The 17,549-nt window shown below is 47.4% G+C and overlaps 3 protein-coding genes across 5 annotated transcripts; 1 reads left to right on the top strand and 2 right to left on the bottom strand.

Moving 5' to 3' along the window:
* Positions 1-1,788: 1,788 nt before the first annotated feature.
* Positions 1,789-7,507, bottom strand: LOC112902424 (protein MSP1). 3 transcript variants are annotated; one of them, XM_025971498.1, is made up of 13 exons: positions 7,060-7,507; positions 6,821-6,970; positions 6,335-6,465; positions 5,702-5,816; positions 5,319-5,611; positions 4,840-4,964; positions 4,500-4,543; positions 4,209-4,340; positions 3,956-4,033; positions 3,401-3,483; positions 2,998-3,120; positions 2,325-2,385; positions 1,789-2,233 (listed from the first exon to the last, which is right to left on the bottom strand). In XM_025971498.1, the coding sequence occupies exons 1-13, from the start codon at positions 7,354-7,356 to the stop codon at positions 2,084-2,086; spliced, it is 1,782 nt and encodes a 593-aa protein (XP_025827283.1). In that variant the 5' UTR covers positions 7,357-7,507; the 3' UTR covers positions 1,789-2,083. The 3 variants fall into 3 exon arrangements, with proteins under 3 accessions (XP_025827283.1, XP_025827300.1, XP_025827290.1); XM_025971515.1 differs by lacking the exon at positions 7,060-7,507 and adding an exon at positions 6,644-6,692 and having other exon boundaries at positions 6,821-6,920; XM_025971505.1 differs by lacking the exon at positions 7,060-7,507 and adding an exon at positions 6,599-6,692 and having other exon boundaries at positions 6,821-6,864.
* Positions 7,508-7,660: 153 nt separating this feature from the next.
* On the bottom strand, positions 7,661-9,314 carry LOC112902441 (GDSL esterase/lipase At1g71250-like). The gene is made up of 3 exons (XM_025971523.1): positions 8,968-9,314; positions 8,735-8,865; positions 7,661-8,600 (listed from the first exon to the last, which is right to left on the bottom strand). Exons 1-3 carry the CDS (start codon positions 9,254-9,256, stop codon positions 7,875-7,877), a joined length of 1,146 nt encoding a protein of 381 aa, XP_025827308.1. The 5' UTR covers positions 9,257-9,314; the 3' UTR covers positions 7,661-7,874.
* A 2,823-nt stretch (positions 9,315-12,137) lies between these two features.
* Positions 12,138-13,831, top strand: LOC112898758 (protein FAR-RED IMPAIRED RESPONSE 1-like). The gene is made up of 2 exons (XM_025967046.1): positions 12,138-12,868; positions 13,438-13,831. Exons 1-2 carry the CDS (start codon positions 12,138-12,140, stop codon positions 13,829-13,831), a joined length of 1,125 nt encoding a protein of 374 aa, XP_025822831.1.
* The last annotated feature ends 3,718 nt before the right edge of the window (positions 13,832-17,549 follow it).

The raw sequence follows: 17,549 nt of genomic DNA, 5'->3' as shown, positions 1-17,549 counted from the left end.
GGAACTTTACTTGGCCTGTGCAGGACAAGCTCAATTAACGGCGTATCTTAGTGCTGAGTAAGCGTGAGACCTTTGCTTGCTCCCAACTCAATGAGCTGAGAGCTGATTAAGTACTAGCAGTACCCTTTTACTCCTCTTTACTAGCACGTCAGTGTGTGAGAGACAGCTTAACCAAATTTTTGTCGATCTAGTAATATTTACTACACAGTAAAAATGCAACGCCAATATGAGCTCTAATATTAGACAGGTTTCTGTATTTACCTGGCGTCCGGGTTAAAATGGTCCCCTCTTGTTGGTATGACTGTGTACTTGCTCACATCACCTCCAAATTTGTACTGAGAATACTGAAAATTTAGGAAAAAAAAGTTACCGGTTTAAGGTGAGCCTTTTGCAGGCAGGCAGACCTAGGTGACCATCCAACTAGGGCCAGGCATGCTACCCTGTTTACTACACGGTACGCGGTAGTAAATTCGGATTCAATACGTTCAGGAATCAGGAACCAGGCGGGCAAGCACTTTAATGTACTCGTGCGCTCTTTCACCACTCCGTGACAAGGGCGCGACGGGTTGAAGGCTCTTGCCGTCGCCGCCCGTGACCCTCTCCTTGGTCTCGAGCGATCAATGACGCGAGCTCGTAGCTCGGACCGCCACCAGCCCGGCCGGGCCCGGACGCGCACCCACGACGCCACGCCGCCTGTACTGCCTGCGGCCAGAGCAGGACAACGGAGAAAGATCGCCGCGCATCTGGAGCTCTGGAACGTCCGGCTCCGCACGGCGGTGGGGCGGGCCGAGTCGAGCACCCGGCGCGGAGCCCAGCTGCGACCGGGTGCATTTCGATGCCGTGGGCACCACCGCGGATCCGGTGCGGCCTGGAGGAGAAGCGCGGTGGCGGTGGACGCGGATGTCGTCCGCGCGGCGACCGGGACGCGCCCGCTACACGGACGAGCCAACCAAACCCAACCCCACGAGCGTGCCGTGCGCAACCCGTCGCGGACGACGGATGGGTGACCGCGGACGCGTGCTCCAGCCCTCCCTCCGCCCGCCCCGCCCTCGCCGGCCGGGACGCGCGGCGGTGGCGCGGGTTTTCCCGGTCGGATGGGCCGTTTCTTTCGATGGCGCTGCACATTCCGCGGGCGCGCGTGTGGCGGGGACAGCGGCGTGCCGGCCCGGTCTTTCGCCAAATCGTGGCGAGGCGAGGGCATCATTGGGGATTTGGCACGCTAGTGCCGCCGCTCATCATGTGCCGGGCCGGGGACCGGGCAGTGGAGGCTAGCTCGCGCGGAGGACAGAGCCGTCGCCGTCGCTGTTCGTAGCACGTAGCCGGACGTCGCCGTCGTCTTCGTCTGTTCCGGCCGGGCGGCCGGTGGCGTCGCCTCCGCAAGTGGGCTGTACCACTCGCGCAGGACGTGTAACTCCTCCAATGTGCTACCGACTGCGGAGGGGAGTAGAGGCAGAGGGCTGGTTGCAGGATGGAGGAAAATTGTATACGGTTGGGTGCACCGAGGAACGCTGGATCATTCGGATTGCATGTCGGTCACCTAATGTGGTGTTTAAGTCAGTGGCCGGTAGGCGGTAGCTTTCTGGTGATTAGTGTGGGACAGTGGGGGTGCTCCGTTGCTGTGTCCTCGCTCATGGCACCGGACGGATCGTCAGATCCATGGAATATATTTTTTGTGTCTTGTGTGCACACAAGAAACACACACACCTCCCGTAGATTTCGAAATAATTTGGGAGCTGCGGTTAGAAATTTTCTCCACGATAGAATACAATAAGAAGGCCAAAAACACCATTAATTTCTACGAAGCATTCATGTTAAAAGATGGTTTTGGCACTTGGCACGATATTCGTGTGTGCTGATAATCTATGTACATCAGTCTAGAAAGATAATGCAAGAAACATTTACCCTTTACTAGCACAACTCTCCAAACTTTCAGGTGTGCTGATATCAAAATTTGGATACCCATTTCCTAAGTATTAGCATCTCCGCAAGAAAAAAAAATGTTTAGCAAAGCCTACATACATTTTCATTTCAACTGCATTTCGTACTATGTAATGTAAGGGGCACAGTGAAGAAAGTATATTCCTCATGCTAACTTAAGGGCAGGGGACCTGGATGTCCATCTCGTTCTATCAGGCCAGGACTTTCGCCTCTGTTCAGCACAGGAAACATATTCATCGATTGGAGGAAGACTCGGCTCCCCCTTCTCATCTTTTGGAACTTGTCCCCTTATTAACTATAAAATAATATAAAAATGACAAGGTGGAACACTAATAATAGAAAGCATCATAAGGAAAAACGAAAATTCTGCAGACCAATTTACATACCTTTGACGCCCAGTGTCTTTCAGCTTGTTGGCAAACATCCCTGATATCTCTTCCCGACATCCTGCATTCAGTTCAGAACTAGTCACAAATGAATGACTGCAAACAGGGCAGATGTCTCAAATTATTATTCAACAGCTTGAGTAGCAGTCTGACTTCGGCAAATGATCCTTTGAATCAACCAAGTAGACAGGTAAAGTTCCTTGGAATTAGTGGGATGGTAGACATCACATTATAGGGGCAAGAACTTTCTCTAGCAAATAACAGTATTTTAGGGGGTAGTCCACAATATAAATTCCCATGGCTAAAAAGTTAAAAGCCTAAGAACATATAAATTGAAAAACAATATAGAAGCGAGATATAGAACTACTGTACAGATCTATAGTAAAGCATTAATCCTCTGAATTTGACATCAAGTTGTCAGCACATCCCATTTCTTTCTACTGTCTTTTAATCAGATCATTCAACACATAACTTTAGTATTTGGTCAAGCACAAAGCCAGAAATAGCTGGAAACTAGAACTGAGTTTTCTGGACAGATTCTAATATGGGTAGAGAAGAATCTGTAAAACTGTAATCAACCATCATGATTTAAGAGTCTTATCCAATTATCTAGTATAAGCTTGAAAATGTAACATAAACATGTAAATCCTATGCTCAAAATCCTAGTACTTACTCTTCAGTGGCCGACGAAAATTGGAGCAATTCAGATTTAGTCAAGTGCTTGGCATACTGGGCAGCTATTTCCATACGAGTTTGCTGATCCGGCAAGCCAAAACAGATGATTGAATCAAAACGGCTGCAAATGTCAACCATAAAAACAAACAAGTTAGGGGTACTTTTCACTAAAATAATATGTATTAGCAATATGATCACAATGGTCGGAATGCTAATGCATCTTAGACTCTTAGTTCAATGTTGAACTATTGGCTCATTAGTAGCTTATCAGACATTGATATATCTGCCTCTTAGGAAATAGGTAAAAAAGAAGGTGAAAAAGAAACACAACAGAGCTTTTGTTAGAGAACAAGAACTGCGACACTTCTTGCAAGAAAGGACATGCCAGTAGAAAACTACACCTGATGAGAGCTGGATCGAGGTCCTCCTTTCTATTTGTTGCAGCAATAACTACCACCCGTCTATCTTGCTCAAATCCATCAATCTTCACAAAACAAACATATTTAGTATGATAGAAAGATGTACTGTATGGAACTAACAACAAAAGCATTATGGTAAGAGACCATGTCCACAAGAACAATAAGCATCATAGTGGGAAACCATGTTCCATTGTATGTTAGAAACTGCAGGGCATCAAATTAAACACACCATCACACCACGAATCAGCAAGGAACAGTGACATTACTATCCACTGCTAGGTGATAAACGGGTGCTTGAATGGCTTCTAATGAGCCACAATGGATGATAATTTTTCGAAAAAACGACAATGGCTTTGCAGGTGGATGTCAACAGACACAAGTGACTTGTGGAGGTAAGGTAACTGACAAAGTCCAACAGAACAATAAAATTCTTTTTGGTTTCTTCTCGATCAATAATTGCACAAAATGTGCATATCAGGAGATATTAATAGAAGCAGTTTATGATAACCTAAATGGAAAAGAAACAAAGGACCCTACCTGTCGCAGAATTACTGACAAGATTCTTCGTGTAACTTCATGCATTTCGCTGTCTCGAGCACTAGCAAAAGAGTCCACCTATAACAAGGATATCCAAATTATGAAAAAGAGGTAAGTTGAAACTTCAGAATATTTTGAAATAAAATTGAAACTTCAGAATAACAAGAAACTCACAGTATAATACCCAACAAAAGGAAACATTGCACTTGAGTATCCTTAAATAGTTGTACACTTCAAAGAGGAAGACATATACCTCATCTAGGAATATAATGCCGCCATCAGGAAGATCGTTTGCAAGTGAAAAAACAGATCCCAACAGGCGCTCGCTTTCACCATAATATTTTGACATAACAACTTCAAGCGGCACATATAGTAGTGGAACTCCCTAGCAAAAGAGACAAGCAAGCAACAAATTAGTTCTGTTAAAATCATATTTGGCATCAGGTATAAATTTATAGAAACGAAATCAAATGTTAATTGAATAAAATAGAAGCCATATTTCAGAAGTACTTATTGAAAACAGTCCAAAATATATACTACTTACTGCTTGTTTGGCAATAACTCGAGCTGAAGATGTCTTGCCCGTCCCTAAAATGATGAGTGGTAACTGGTAAATGTGTGAACACAGAAGCCAGAGGGCAGAAGCAATCATGCCAGTGGAACGTAACAAAGAATATGTGGGTTTTCCAGCATCAGGTTTTGCATGCAAGGAGCACTTGTGGTTTCTTCTTACAAAAATTCAGTGTAACAAAATTCTTAAGCTTTATTGCGAAATAACTGCAATGAAATTCTCTTCTAACGCAGCTCTCAGCATCATGAACAAGAGGACTGCAAGAACTTCTTTTTCTAGGCATAGTAAATCAAAGTCAGACTCAGCAACTCACCAGGTGGGCCTTCAAACAAAACAGCTCGAGGACGGTTTGTCTCAAATTTGCAGCGCGTACCGCGAGCAATGTCATCATACACTTCAGGACTCTGTAAAGCCAAAAGTATGGTATCCTCTATTTCCCTAAAAATGGAAGAGGAAACATGTTGAAGTTTAAAGACCATGATTCTACAATGAAGTACACAATCATTTATCTATTAAGTTATAAGGCTAATAGTATGTCCCAACTGGCTGCGGTTTAAAATCTTCAAAACTCAGCAATCAAAATGTGTCAAGAAAATGTTACTTCTGCTTCTGTAAATACATATTTAAATGGATAATGTTTAAACTTTCCTGTTCTCAAAAAAATGTTCAGTTTTTTTCCCTGCAGACCACAGCTGATTTTGACTATCGGGAATTTGTCCGTTATTCTAACGCTCATTGTACACTAAGCACCTGGTAAAGAAAAAGGAGAAACGGCAAACTGATTGCACATACCTTTTCTGAGGTTCATATCCCGCAAGGTTCTCCCAGATTACAGTACCATCCATTGGAATACTAGATGTTTCATCGAATCCATAGACTCTAACTCCCATAGCCTCTAAATCAGATATAATTTTCTCCATAGAGGGTATATGTTTAGATCTCTGACCACTTCCTTTTCTCGGTGTGTTTTTCTTGCCCTTCCCTGATGACCCCTTAACATCTTTTTCGCCAGCTACTTTTAATGCACTGATCAAGGCTTCAAGTTCTTTCAAACTAAAACTCCCACGCTTGATGAATTCAATTTCCTGAAAGATTGATCAGGTATGACATTAATTATGATATAATGAGAAATTGCAGGATGAACTCCAGTCTTCAAAGGATTGAAAAATACTAACAGAATAATCCGATCCAATAAGTGGCTCAAATATTAAAATACAGAGACCATCTTCATAGAGATCTCCAGTGCTATTCTTCTTGGGAGGGTTCAATGTGATTTGTCGCGCAGCTGGACTGGAAAAGAAGCACTTGATTAAACACACATTATACTGGTATAAATATGCAAAACCAGGCAAGCAATATATCTACAAAATGGACCAAATTGCAAAGGCCATTTGCAAGAAAAAGATTCAATTGGAGACAAGTAATGCAGTTCTCACAACTGTCCTATCCTACTAGCATGGCCAAACACTAGTACACTACTGAGGAGAAAAGAGAGGGAGAAAAGTGCAGGTATTAGGATTTTGATGGACGGGGAATTCACCAACAAAGAAGTATCGCAGCATGTAATAGAAACCTCTTCAGTCGGTCAAAACAGTATGCCAGTATAAGCAGAAGGAAATCATGGCCTAGACATGAGCTTTATCAGAAGCAAGAAAAAATATCAATATGCATATAGCATATATCTCCACAAACAGTTGATGAAGATTAAAGCTGAACTGTTCTGTTTGGGATTTGTGCTTGCCATGAATAGCAAAAGGTAATTGTATAATATACTGATGGGATAGAAAAACACGGCTTTATTTGCTAACCTGTCCCAAGCACGCACTAGCACCTCCGAGCCACCACCATGTTGTTCTGCCTCAAGTCCGATGTGTGTTACAAGATCAACAATGAGGTGTGATACATTGCAAGTAGATGGCATGTCGAATTTAACAACCACCTGTTCGGAAACAAACCAAATCGGAAAAATATAATCATGGTACTCAAAGTCATATTGCATGCCGTATCTAGAAAACAATCTACTGCTGTGCTCTAATAGCAACCATTCATAATTTCAAAAGCTTCCTACGTACTTGGTAGTTGTACTGACACTCAATACTTAACTCAAATGAGCACACCTGTTTCAACATTTACCACTCGCTCCAAGTCCTCCTAAATTTCTTCTTTCTACCATTAGGGGTTCCAGCAAACCATTAGTTATGGATTGCAGATAATCAATTTCACGAAAATGGGAGCAAAAATGGGACGATTTTTCAACACTGGCTAGACAAATTTGGGGAAAGAACAAGAACAACCTTTTGGCCCTTCACTGCAACATCAAACTGCGGGTACGACCCGCGCTGCATCCCTCGGCTCTGGGCGAGCTCCATTATCCTCTTTCTCTCCTTGCGGGCCAAATCCTCCCCCTCGGTGGGATCAGTACTCACAGCCGCACCGACCGGGCCCTGTAAACACAAGCGAAGCTCAAGCCATGACAACATCATCCTCCGGAAAACACAGAATTTCGAGTAGAAGAGAAGCCAAAGATCACAACCTGATCATTGCCGTCTGCGTAGGCCACCGGAAGCGACGCAAGCGCGGCGGCCGCGCCGATAGCAAGATAGGCGGCGGAGGAGAACGATGCCGACGCCCCACGCGCAGAAGCAAGGGGCGTGGCATTGAGAAACCCTAGGCGGCGTGATCCGGGCGCAACGGACGGCGAGGCGGCAGCGTGAGGCTTCTGGAGAGGAGGGGGAAGCGTGGAGGATGAGGAGGCCGAAGCCGCCGATTCAGTGTGCAGCTGCCGGAGGAGGCGGAGCAGCGGGAGGCGGCGGCGTAGGAGCATGGCCATGCCGGGCTCGCCGCCGGGGAAGAGCGGCTCGGCGTCACGTGGTGTTGGGCTCCGAGACCGTGGGACAGGGTGGCTCGAGGTCGTCGGGAGGAACCTGCCCGAGTGTTCGCGGCGGGGGTTCGTTTCGCAGTTGGGCTTTGCCTTGCCCCCTGTCCACGAAAGAACAAAGCGTCATGTGGCGATACGTCTTCACGTGACGTTTACGTATAGTCGTAGTCGTAGAAGTTTTTTTGGGCCGTATTCTTTCAATGGGCCAGTTGAAATAAACAGAGGTGAACAGAGTTCCAGCCAGCCCTCCCAAATATGATATTGCAACCTGCCTGTTTATTCACGAGCGTATATGGCGAGAAATTTGCCTCGCTGAACTCAAATGTTGTGTATCCTTGCTCCCTCTACATTACATTGTAATCTCTACTGATTTTTCCGTAAAGAATCAAAAGCTCTTTAATAATGCTAGGCTGCTACGTAGCTAGTAGTTACGATCACCATGGAAGGCTCGAGATTCTTGCGTTGAGGCATCAAGAAGAGACCAGCTGCTTGAAGTTGATGGGGGCGGCGAATCCCATCCGCGGCGGCGCGGAGAAGATGGCCACGGCGCCCTTCCTGGACGTGGCCTGCGTGCCGTGCACCCCGTCCCAGAACAGGTAGTCGTCGCGGTCGGAGCAGTAGGTGGCGTTGGGCGTGCACCCGGTCTGCGCGTTGAGCCGCCCCCCGCCGCAGCACGCGCCGGCCACCTCCCGGAACCCGGCGGCGGCCGGGTGCGCCGTGAAGTAGGACACCACGTTGTACGAGCTGCCGACGGAGTAGCGCGCCCCGGGGAGCGCGCCGGAGGCGGTGAGGTTGGCCAGCAGCGCCCGGAGCGCGTCGTTGAAGCCCCTGGCGAGCGCGTTGGCGCCGTCGACGCACCGGGCCGCGCCGTCCGGGGAGGTGACCCGCACCGACGGGACGCACCCGAGCGGCGGCACGTCGACGATCCCGAACCGCCGCGCCCCGAGGCTGTGGAGCGCCCGCACGTGCCGCGTGTAGTTGGACAGCAGGTCCGCGTAGAAGGACGGCACCTCGCTCGCTGACCGGTTCTGGGTCAGGAACGCGAACATGTCGTTGCCGCCGTCGCTGATCAGGAAGAGGGACTTGGACAGCAGCTCGTCGACGGACGACGAGCCCTGGCCGCCGCTGCTAGCCGCCATCTTGGACTTGGTGTCCGCGAAGTACTCGATTTGCTTCGTCAGCGTGATGGTGTCCCCCTGGTCCATCGACATACGCGTGCAAGGACAGTTAGAACACGGATCGAGATGAGCTAGTATGGCGACCAAATGATCAAGAATTGACTTTTTTTTCCTAAGACGTGTTCTGGCACGACCAAATTCGATGTACTAACAGTGGTGTCGAGGATGCCGGATCCCCCGGACGCGTAGTTGGCGCCACGGAGGCCTCTCAAGATCTGACGACTCGTTCTTGGCGTCAGCGACAGGTAAGCCGGCGGGCTCCTCTTGAAACCCAAAAGTTTCGCTGCATTTCAGTTTGCACCCGTGCATTGTCAATTCACGCGTGGCTACAAAGTATAAACAAAAACACTTTAAGACACTTGAATTCAAGATGACTTGAACTGACCGACGAAGTCGGCGACATTGTAGCCGTTGCTGAACCGTCCGGTGGGCCTGGAGTGCGGGAAGTCGATGCCGTAGGGGAGCTGCAGCGCGGCGTTCCCCGGCAGGTACTGGTTGTTCCCCACGTCCACCGTGGAGTCGCCGAACACGTACACCGCCGGCACCAGGTGCACCTCCTCTCCCCCAGCCGCGGCCGTCGCCGGCGAGGCAAGCAGGCCGCTGATGACGCAGACAAGAAGCAGCACTGGCACCATGATCGGAGACTTGTAACCGGTAATGCTCACCCTAATCATGGCGCCTGCAGCTAAATGAGTGGTATCTAGCTAATAATTATATGTATATCCAGACAGATGGGATTTGCCGCAGTGCCTTTCAGCTAGCTAACGAAGCTATATAACTGTTGGGGGGGATTTGCTGCTGCAGCAGCAGCTGCTGCAAGAAGATGAATTGCAGTACAAGGTAGTTGGTGAGCTGCAGGGGAATATGTGCTTGGAATGGCTACAAGGCAAGCTCCCTGTTGCTGCTGGAGGCAAGGCCATGCTCCCAGCCTTTTTATAGAGAGAAGGAACACAGTCGCATATGCATCCGTTATGGTCCTGCATATGCGCCGTGACCAGCAAGCGATCGATCCGTTGAACAAAAGCTCCAGCGGCCAGAACCATGCATCATCTGATCCTCTCTTTTGCATCAACTGCTCTCTTCTCCTCATTTCTGACCTGACGAGGGCGTCGATCTCTTCTTCTCACAAAAGTTCCCTTTTTTAATGGATGGAATGGGTGGATTTGAAAGCCACTTGGCCTCGTTGTTCCTTGTCAATCTCTCCCACTGCCTGCCTTGGTGGCGATAGACAGATGTCGACCCGCGCATGATAAACAAGACCATGACTGTTTGTCCATGATCAAGTGCTAGGAGTAACTCTGGCTACATACCTGCAGCATGCGCGTATCTGGCTGATTGACGCAACAGTGGATTGTCTCTTCCTCTATGTGAACTCGCACTCGCTGACTCGCACACATGGATCAATTATGCTGTTATTTTCCTGGCTGTTACTGATTGATCTGACGATAGCTACCTAAACTATGGATGCATGACGGTAAGTAATCTGAGTATTTCGCTATGCAGCATGGCTATCGATGACCTGTCCATTTCCTCACTACAAGTCTACAACCGGAGTACTACTGAATACTGATTGATCAGAAAATGGACCCAAAGTTGGAACCAGGCATTGTTCAACGGTTTTTGTTTATGTGCGTGTGCGTAACTGCCCTGTTATTGATGAATGAATAATGCCACGTCTCCCTTGACTTTGATAATTCCTGATCCGGTCAGAATTCTGGATGCAAATAATCTCCCATGATCTTTCACTAATGCTTCAAAGCCACTGTACAGCACTAGGCCCTAGCTCAATATACAGCTTCTGAATTGCTCATTGCTCCATACATATGTGAGTGTGGCTGCGGGGATCGTGTCCGATCATGGAGGGAGACGTAGTGGAGTGCTCTGCACTCCAACCCGGCATGAGAAAGCTAGCAACCAAGTGGAGCGAGCAAAAGGGCTCCCGCATCCTGTAACGAGATAACAGATGGAACGCAATCAAAGCAAATGATAGCGCGAGCATGTAGAGGGCATAGAGTCGCCATTGGCCGTAGCCCGTAGGACTGGAGGAGTCGAGGCAACCCGACGCAAGAGGGCAGAACAGAACGACCTCCTGGCCCCGGGCCTTTTGGTTGAGTGCCCGAGTGGGCGTCGTTGCTGCTCCTCGCCTTTTTCCCGTCGGGTTCAATCGGCAGGTCATGATGGGCCATTGGGTTTGGTTGGCGCTGTGGCGATTCTATCCCGGGCAAAAGTTGGCCGGCCACAGCCGCCCGGGCCGGCGCGGTGGCAGCACCTGGCCAGCACTGCCGGCCTCGCGCTCGTGCTGCTGTAGAGCCCGTTTGGGAGGGTTTCCGCAGCGGCTCCGCCGGCAGCTCTTGCAGAAGCCCTTCCAAACGGGCAAAGTATCCTATGCACGCGACGCCCTCCGTGCACATTTGCACGCCTCAAATCCAGCCCGTCAAATGAAGATCCAACGGCCCGAGCACGTTTTGCAATGACACCCTCCCGCAGCTGTCCTTATGCTGCGAAACCTTTTTGCGAAAACCCCCCCGGCGCCATGGCCTTCTTCCCAGACCCACGCGTGGCTTCTCCCAGAAGGACACCAATCGCCGCCGTCCAGACCTGCCGCTACCGTCGCCGGTGACCGGCGCCGCCTCCGCCAGGGACTACACCCGCCGCCGCCGCTGCCTGTTGTGTCAAGGGTCGAGGCCGCTGCGGCATGGCAGAACCGCCACCGGCATGCCCTAGCCCTACCCATGGGGGCATGATGGAGCTCCTCAACGCCATGAATGCACGACGGGTACCTGTTTCTAGTGGCGACGCGGATGTTCCCGTTGAAGGCCCTGCCCCCGTTCAACCCATCGCTCCTATTGAAGCCGATGCTCAGGTTCAACCGACCCCGCCCCTTCCTGTCTATACCCCTGTTCAAAATCAAGCCTTGCACCCTGTTGATTCTTGTGGGGGATTCAGTACACCTAAAAAAGGTCCAACATCGGTGAGCAATTTTGTCCCTAAATTAATTTGTTGAAATTCATGATATTTATGTCACACTTGGACTTGATAAATCATTGGTATTTCAAATTGCAGTCATCGTGGTTTTTACCTCATTGCGAGGAAGAGAGACTCAAGCCAAAAGTTGGAATGTCCTTTGATACCCTTGATGAAGTGGAAGAATTTTACAAGGCATACGCACATGAAAGCGGGTTTTCGGTTCGTGTTGGAGCTCAAGCCAAGAAAAGTGATGTGGTTGAGAATAAGAGATTTGTGTGTTCAAGAGAAGGTTTCACGAAGAGACGTGTTGAACCAAACAAGCAAAAAAAGCACTCCGAGACAAGATGTGGATGTTATGCACGCATATATGTGAGGTTGGGTCAGGACAAAAGGTATTATATCGCTTCTTTTATTGAAGAGCATAACCATGGTTTAGTATCACCCGATAAAATTCCTTTCCTCCGATCCAACCGTACAATCAGTCAAAAAGTCAAGACTACCTTATTCACATGCCACAAAGCTAGTATCGGTACCTCGCAAGCATATAGACTTTTACAAGTTAGTGATGGATTTGAAAATATTGGATGCATGAAGCGGGACGTGCAGAATTACTATCGGGGACTCAGGGATAAAATAAAGGATGCTGATGCTCAATTATTTGTGGCACAATTAGATAGAAAGAAAGAGGCAAATTCTGCCTTCTTTTATGATTTTGTTGTGGATGAGCATGGAAAGTTACGCTACATTTTCTGGGCAGATGCTACAAGTAGAAAGAATTATAGTCATTTTGGTGATTTGGTGTCGTTTGATGCAACATACAGCACAAACCAATATAATATGATATTTGCTCCTTTTACTGGTGTGAACCATCATATGCAAAGTATTTTCTTTGGAGCTGCTTTCCTTGTAAATGAGAAGATTGAGTCATATGAGTGGTTGTTTCGTACTTTTCTTGAGGCAATGGGAGGAAAAGCACCAAGGCTTATCATAACAGATGAAGATGCTAGTATGAAATCAGCAATTAGAACAATTCTCCCAGATACAATTCATAGGTTCTGCATGTGGCACATTATGGAGAAGTTTTCTGAGAAGGTTGGTCCTCCCATAAATCATGATAAGGATTTTTGGGCTGCTTTGAACAATTGTGTATGGGGTTCAGAAACTAGAGAGGAGTTCGAGATGCGGTGGAATTCTCTCATAATCGCTTATGGTCTTGAGCGCAATGAGTGGTTGGCTAACAGATATCAAATTCGAGAGTCATGGATTCCAGCATTCTTTATGGAAATATCTCTTGCAGGAGTCCTAAGAACTACTTCAAGGTCTGAAAGCTCTAATTCTTTCTTCAGTCGCTTTATCCATAGAAAATTATGCTTTGTTGAGTTTTGGCTTAGATTTGATACGGCTTTGGAATGCCAACGACATGAGGAGCTAAAGGCAGATAATGTTAGTATGCATACCACACCTCTCTTGCGTACCCCATGGGATGTGGAGAAACAAGCAAGTATATTGTACACGCATAACGTGTTCTACATATTTCAAGAAGAAGTGGTTGTTGCTAGAGACCATTGCTCTATTCTAGGTACTACACAATATCTGGATGTTAAGTTAGTTATGGTTAATGATGGGTCGATGAAGGATAGAGTGGTTGAGTGGAGCACATCAAATAATTTTGGCCGTTGCTCTTGCAAGTTATTCGAAAAGATAGGAATTCCATGCCGCCATATTATTTTGACATTGAGAAGTGAAAAGATATATGAACTACCTACATCTTATATTTTGAAGAGATGGGAAACAAGATGCAAGAGGTAAAAAAGAATCACACTTTGCTTTACTTTTCTCATCTTTTTTGTACATCCTACTTACCTATCTTTTTTAAATGTTACCTTAGAGAGATTTTGTATGATGATGAAGGCAATGTATTGGACGAGAAGCCAAAAGATCCTATTGAAGTGGAAAAAAGGAAAAAGATAGCAATGGTGCGAAACAAGGTTGAAGATGCTATTCAAAAAGCAAAGAGTTCGAATGATGCTATGAATTTCTTACTTTCAAGTGTCTTGAATATAGATGCTTCTTTGGGCAATATGATACTTAGTGCTGTGCCACAAAGACAAGAGGAATATGAGAATTTTGTTGGTTGTGAAATTCCTGAAGAAATACAAATACATCCGCCAAATGATGTTCGATCAAAGGGAAGGTGTAAAAGAATTAAGAGGGCTAAAGAACTACCGAAGCCTCGTAAAGGAAACAATGCAAAGAAGTTGATGAAGGAGGCACTTCAGTAGATTAATTTAGCTCTGTTTTACTTTGCTATTTTGTGCTTTTGTCAAGATGATAATTCTGAACTTTATGCTCTGTTCTGGCCTGAATGTAAGCAAGATGACACATTTGTGCTATTTTGTGCTTTTGTCCTTCTGGTACTCCCCGTACTACCATGCTCTGTACAAGAGGAGTAGTCGCATTTGCAGTACTTGGTGTCATAGCTAGCTTTCCTGTATGAAGCAGCATATACGGTACTTGGCATATGTCTGAAGAAAGATAATCTGTATGAAGAAAGATAAGCAAGATGACAATTTCCTGCATATGTTGGCTCAATTTTGGCTCAATTATGGTCCTGTATGAATTCATCAGCACAATCACAATATTGGCTCAATTTTTGTTCACTAAAACGCTCAATCATTAGCACAATCACTATATTCTTTACAATTTGCTTACAATCACAGAGTTCTTTACAACAAAAATGAACTAGTTGCCTCTCTGTTCTCTTCTCTGTTCTCTGCTTGCTCGGCATGGTGGGAGGAACCGCAGGCCACCATGGGAACCACAGGCAGGCCGCCAACCCCCAGAGCTAGGAACCGCGTCGTCGTGGGAACCGTCGTCGTGGTTGTCGTCGTGGGAACCCAAGCCCCTCGCAGGCGCCGCGCCCGGCTTGAGGAGTGGATGTAGGCGGCGGGAACCCTAGCCCCTTTCGGCGAGGTGGCCGCGGCGTTCGGCGCACCCGGTGTCGCCCGTGACGAGGGACAGAGGCGGCGGCCGTCAAAGAAGGAGGTGGTGCTCGGCAAGGGCCGTGGTGGAGGCCGGCGATGCCGCAGGCAGGGGGCGGCGGCGGTACCAGGGCCATGGCGCCTCTGTGGCCGGGAGAATAGGCGCAGGCGCGTCTGGGAAGAAGGCCAGGCGCCGGGGGGGTTTTCGCAAAAAGGTTTCGCAGCATAAGGACAGCTGCGGGAGGGTGTCATTGCAAAACGTGCTCGGGCCGTTGGATCTTCATTTGACGGGCTGGATTTGAGGCGTGCAAATGTGCACGGAGGGCGTCGCGTGCATAGGATACTTTGCCTTCCAAACGTCCGCTCCACCGAAGCACTTCTGCCGATGAGGATGCGAGAGCCGGAGCCCTTTTGTGCAGCAACCAGATGGAGCCCGAAAATTCAGCTCCGCCTGCTCCGGCTCCGGCTCCGCCCTCCCAAAGGGGGCCGTAGTGCTGTGCATGCGCGCGTCTTAGCTCGGCCAAGCTCCCGTCATGCGTGCGTGCGAGTAGCAAGCTGGGTGGAACGGGAAAAGAATTGGCTGGAACACGGTTCTAAACTTACAGCGATGGAGCCCCTCACGTCCCTATCAGCAGGTCCACAAAAACAGATCCTCAGCACTGGAACTCCGATCGGCTTCGGCTTGCAGTTGGGGCTCCGTCGTTCTTTCGGCTCGGTCACAGGTTAACGTGATTTACTCGATGCCGGCCCTAGCACGTGTCTGCAAGCCGAACTTTCCATCGCCTCGCAGTTTTCTTCCGCCGCCGTCTCACCACCCGTCCATGCCTGCGCCGCCGATCGGATCTCGACGATCCTCCTTGATGATTTGGAGAGGTGCTAGGGCCGGCAATAATGGATGGAGGAGGGCCTGAAAACTCCGTAGCAACCGACGAGCAACAGATTACACAGGTAGATAAAACTTTCTTTTACACGTAATGTAATTACCATCGACCTGTATTCTAATTATTATCGATCTGATTCATCATATATATACTAGACGACGCAGAACAACGAGTCCATGATTATGGAACCAGTGGCTGATCCGCACACATCATCGTTGTCCGTCGGTGCAAACACCCAAGTTGATGACGACATGGTAATAAATTAAATTGTATTATCATAATGTTTGTTTTTTATTCTAAACAAAATTTCACAATAGGTTGTTGATAAAGATGGACCACCTGTGATTGTTCCCAAAGTCGGAATGTCTTTTGCGTCGGAGAATGATGCGTATGAGATGTACAACACATATGCTGGTATGATTGGATTCAGCATTAGAAAGAGCATCATAAAGCGTCGAGCAGATAAAACTATATATAGCAGAGTTATAGTCTGTAACAGCCAAAGACATGCAGAAATAGGGTCATCACATGCCACTACAAGGACAGGTTGCAAAGCTCTTATTAAGTTCAGTGTCAGCAGAGAGGGAGTTTGGACAGTACAAAAGATTGAACTTGATCACAATCATGTTTTAGCCACACCAAAAAAGAAATACATGTTGAGGTCCCAACGACATGTTATAGATGCACACAGACAACTCATTGCTCAAATACGGGAAAACGGAATGAGGCCAACGCAAGTCTATGAGTTTATGAAGCAGTTTTATGGTGGGGCTGACAAAGTTCCCTTCTTACGGATGGATTGCAACAATGAGATTGGCCGCGAGCGGAACAAGTACCTAGAATCCAATGATACGCAAACATTGTTGGAATACCTGAAGAACAAGCAGATAGAGGATCCTGCATTTTTTTTATGCCATGGAAATTGATAAGCAAGATGGAAGGATAGCTAATTTCTTTTGGGCCGACGATCAGTTTATCATGAATTACGCATGCATTTGTGATGCAGTGTCGTTTGACACCACATTTCAGACAAATAAGTTTGAGATGCCTTTTGCTCCACTCCTTGGAACCAACCATCACAAGCAAACAATAAATTTTGGAGCTGCATTGTTGTTTAATGAAACTATTGAATCATTTGTTTGGTTGTTTGTCACACCCGATTTATAAGAACATAAATCGAGCAATCATACATGCGCCAGGATCAAGTCACGCATATATACAACAGATTATCAAGATATCACAACACATGTCACGAATAACATGAATATAAATCGTAAATGAATCATAAAAGGAATTATTTTATTACAACCGAATCAAGAATCGGTTCAAGAGTTGCGGAAGCGTAAAAGAGATACATGAAGAGCTGGGCGCCACAGGGACGTCGACTGGGAGACAAACGCCTAGAAGTTGTCGAAGCCGCTGACGTAATCCTCCACGTTGCCGGGCACTGAGCAGCAGTCGAAGATATCCGAAATAGAACAGAAGAGTAGAGAGGCAAGTGTGAGTACAAACTCGTACTCAACAAGTATAACACAAACTATGAGGCTCTAGGCTGGCTGACTCAACTGCATTAGCTTTTAGTCTTGGCAAATTTTATTAGAGCTAATTACTACCAGTGGATGGATTACCATAAACCCAATTGCATAAGGATTAATCAATATTAATTAAGAACTACTGAGAACCATCCAAATCAAAACCACCCGGGGAATCGCCCTCGTCAAAGGTTGATAACCCCACTAATCAGACAGAGGATCTGGGCCGCTCATGACTGTGAGCACAGCTGATATATCAGTTTTACACTCTCGAGAGGTTGCACAACTTTACCCACAAGTCGTGAGCTACGCTAGTTGTTCATCACACTTCCTTAGGTGAGATGGCTAGCAAGCACACTACGAGACCGTTACAAAGGATCACATTGGTAAGGTGTAACCGCTAAGGATTCTGGATCAGCAACGATGGGGCCCACCTCCGGGGGTACAAGACACACAGCACAGACCAAGCCGGAGGAGCAGGGACCATTGAAGCTTACCACCCCTCTTGCCCACGCAGGTAAGTTACTCCCGAACCAACACGACCTAATTAGTAAGTCAAGACCGTCCCATTCCAGTCTTGTGGTTGCGCGGTTGTCCCAGGTTGTC

Source organism: Panicum hallii, chromosome 1, assembly GCF_002211085.1.
Source record: "Panicum hallii strain FIL2 chromosome 1, PHallii_v3.1, whole genome shotgun sequence".
Classification (NCBI taxonomy): domain Eukaryota; kingdom Viridiplantae; phylum Streptophyta; class Magnoliopsida; order Poales; family Poaceae; genus Panicum; species Panicum hallii.
Note: the sequence above shows the minus strand (reverse complement) of the source record. Positions and strands in the feature narration are given on the sequence as shown.

Coding starts and splice junctions, on each gene's coding strand:
- LOC112902424 (XM_025971498.1), bottom strand. CDS start 7,356: ATGGCCATGCTCCTACGCCGCCGCCTCCCGCTGCTCCGCCTCCTCCGG. Junction 6,971..7,059: donor ACGCAGACGGCAATGATCAG/GTTGTGATCTTT, acceptor TTGTGTTTACAG/GGCCCGGTCGGTGCGGCTGT. Junction 5,817..6,334: donor CTAGTGCGTGCTTGGGACAG/GTTAGCAAATAA, acceptor CTTCTTTTCCAG/TCCAGCTGCGCGACAAATCA.
- LOC112902441 (XM_025971523.1), bottom strand. CDS start 9,256: ATGATTAGGGTGAGCATTACCGGTTACAAGTCTCCGATCATGGTGCCA. Junction 8,866..8,967: donor CAATGTCGCCGACTTCGTCG/GTCAGTTCAAGT, acceptor ACTGAAATGCAG/CGAAACTTTTGGGTTTCAAG. Junction 8,601..8,734: donor CCGGCATCCTCGACACCACT/GTTAGTACATCG, acceptor TCGATGGACCAG/GGGGACACCATCACGCTGAC.
- LOC112898758 (XM_025967046.1), top strand. CDS start 12,138: ATGAAGCGGGACGTGCAGAATTACTATCGGGGACTCAGGGATAAAATA. Junction 12,869..13,437: donor GTCCTAAGAACTACTTCAAG/GTCTGAAAGCTC, acceptor ATGTTACCTTAG/AGAGATTTTGTATGATGATG.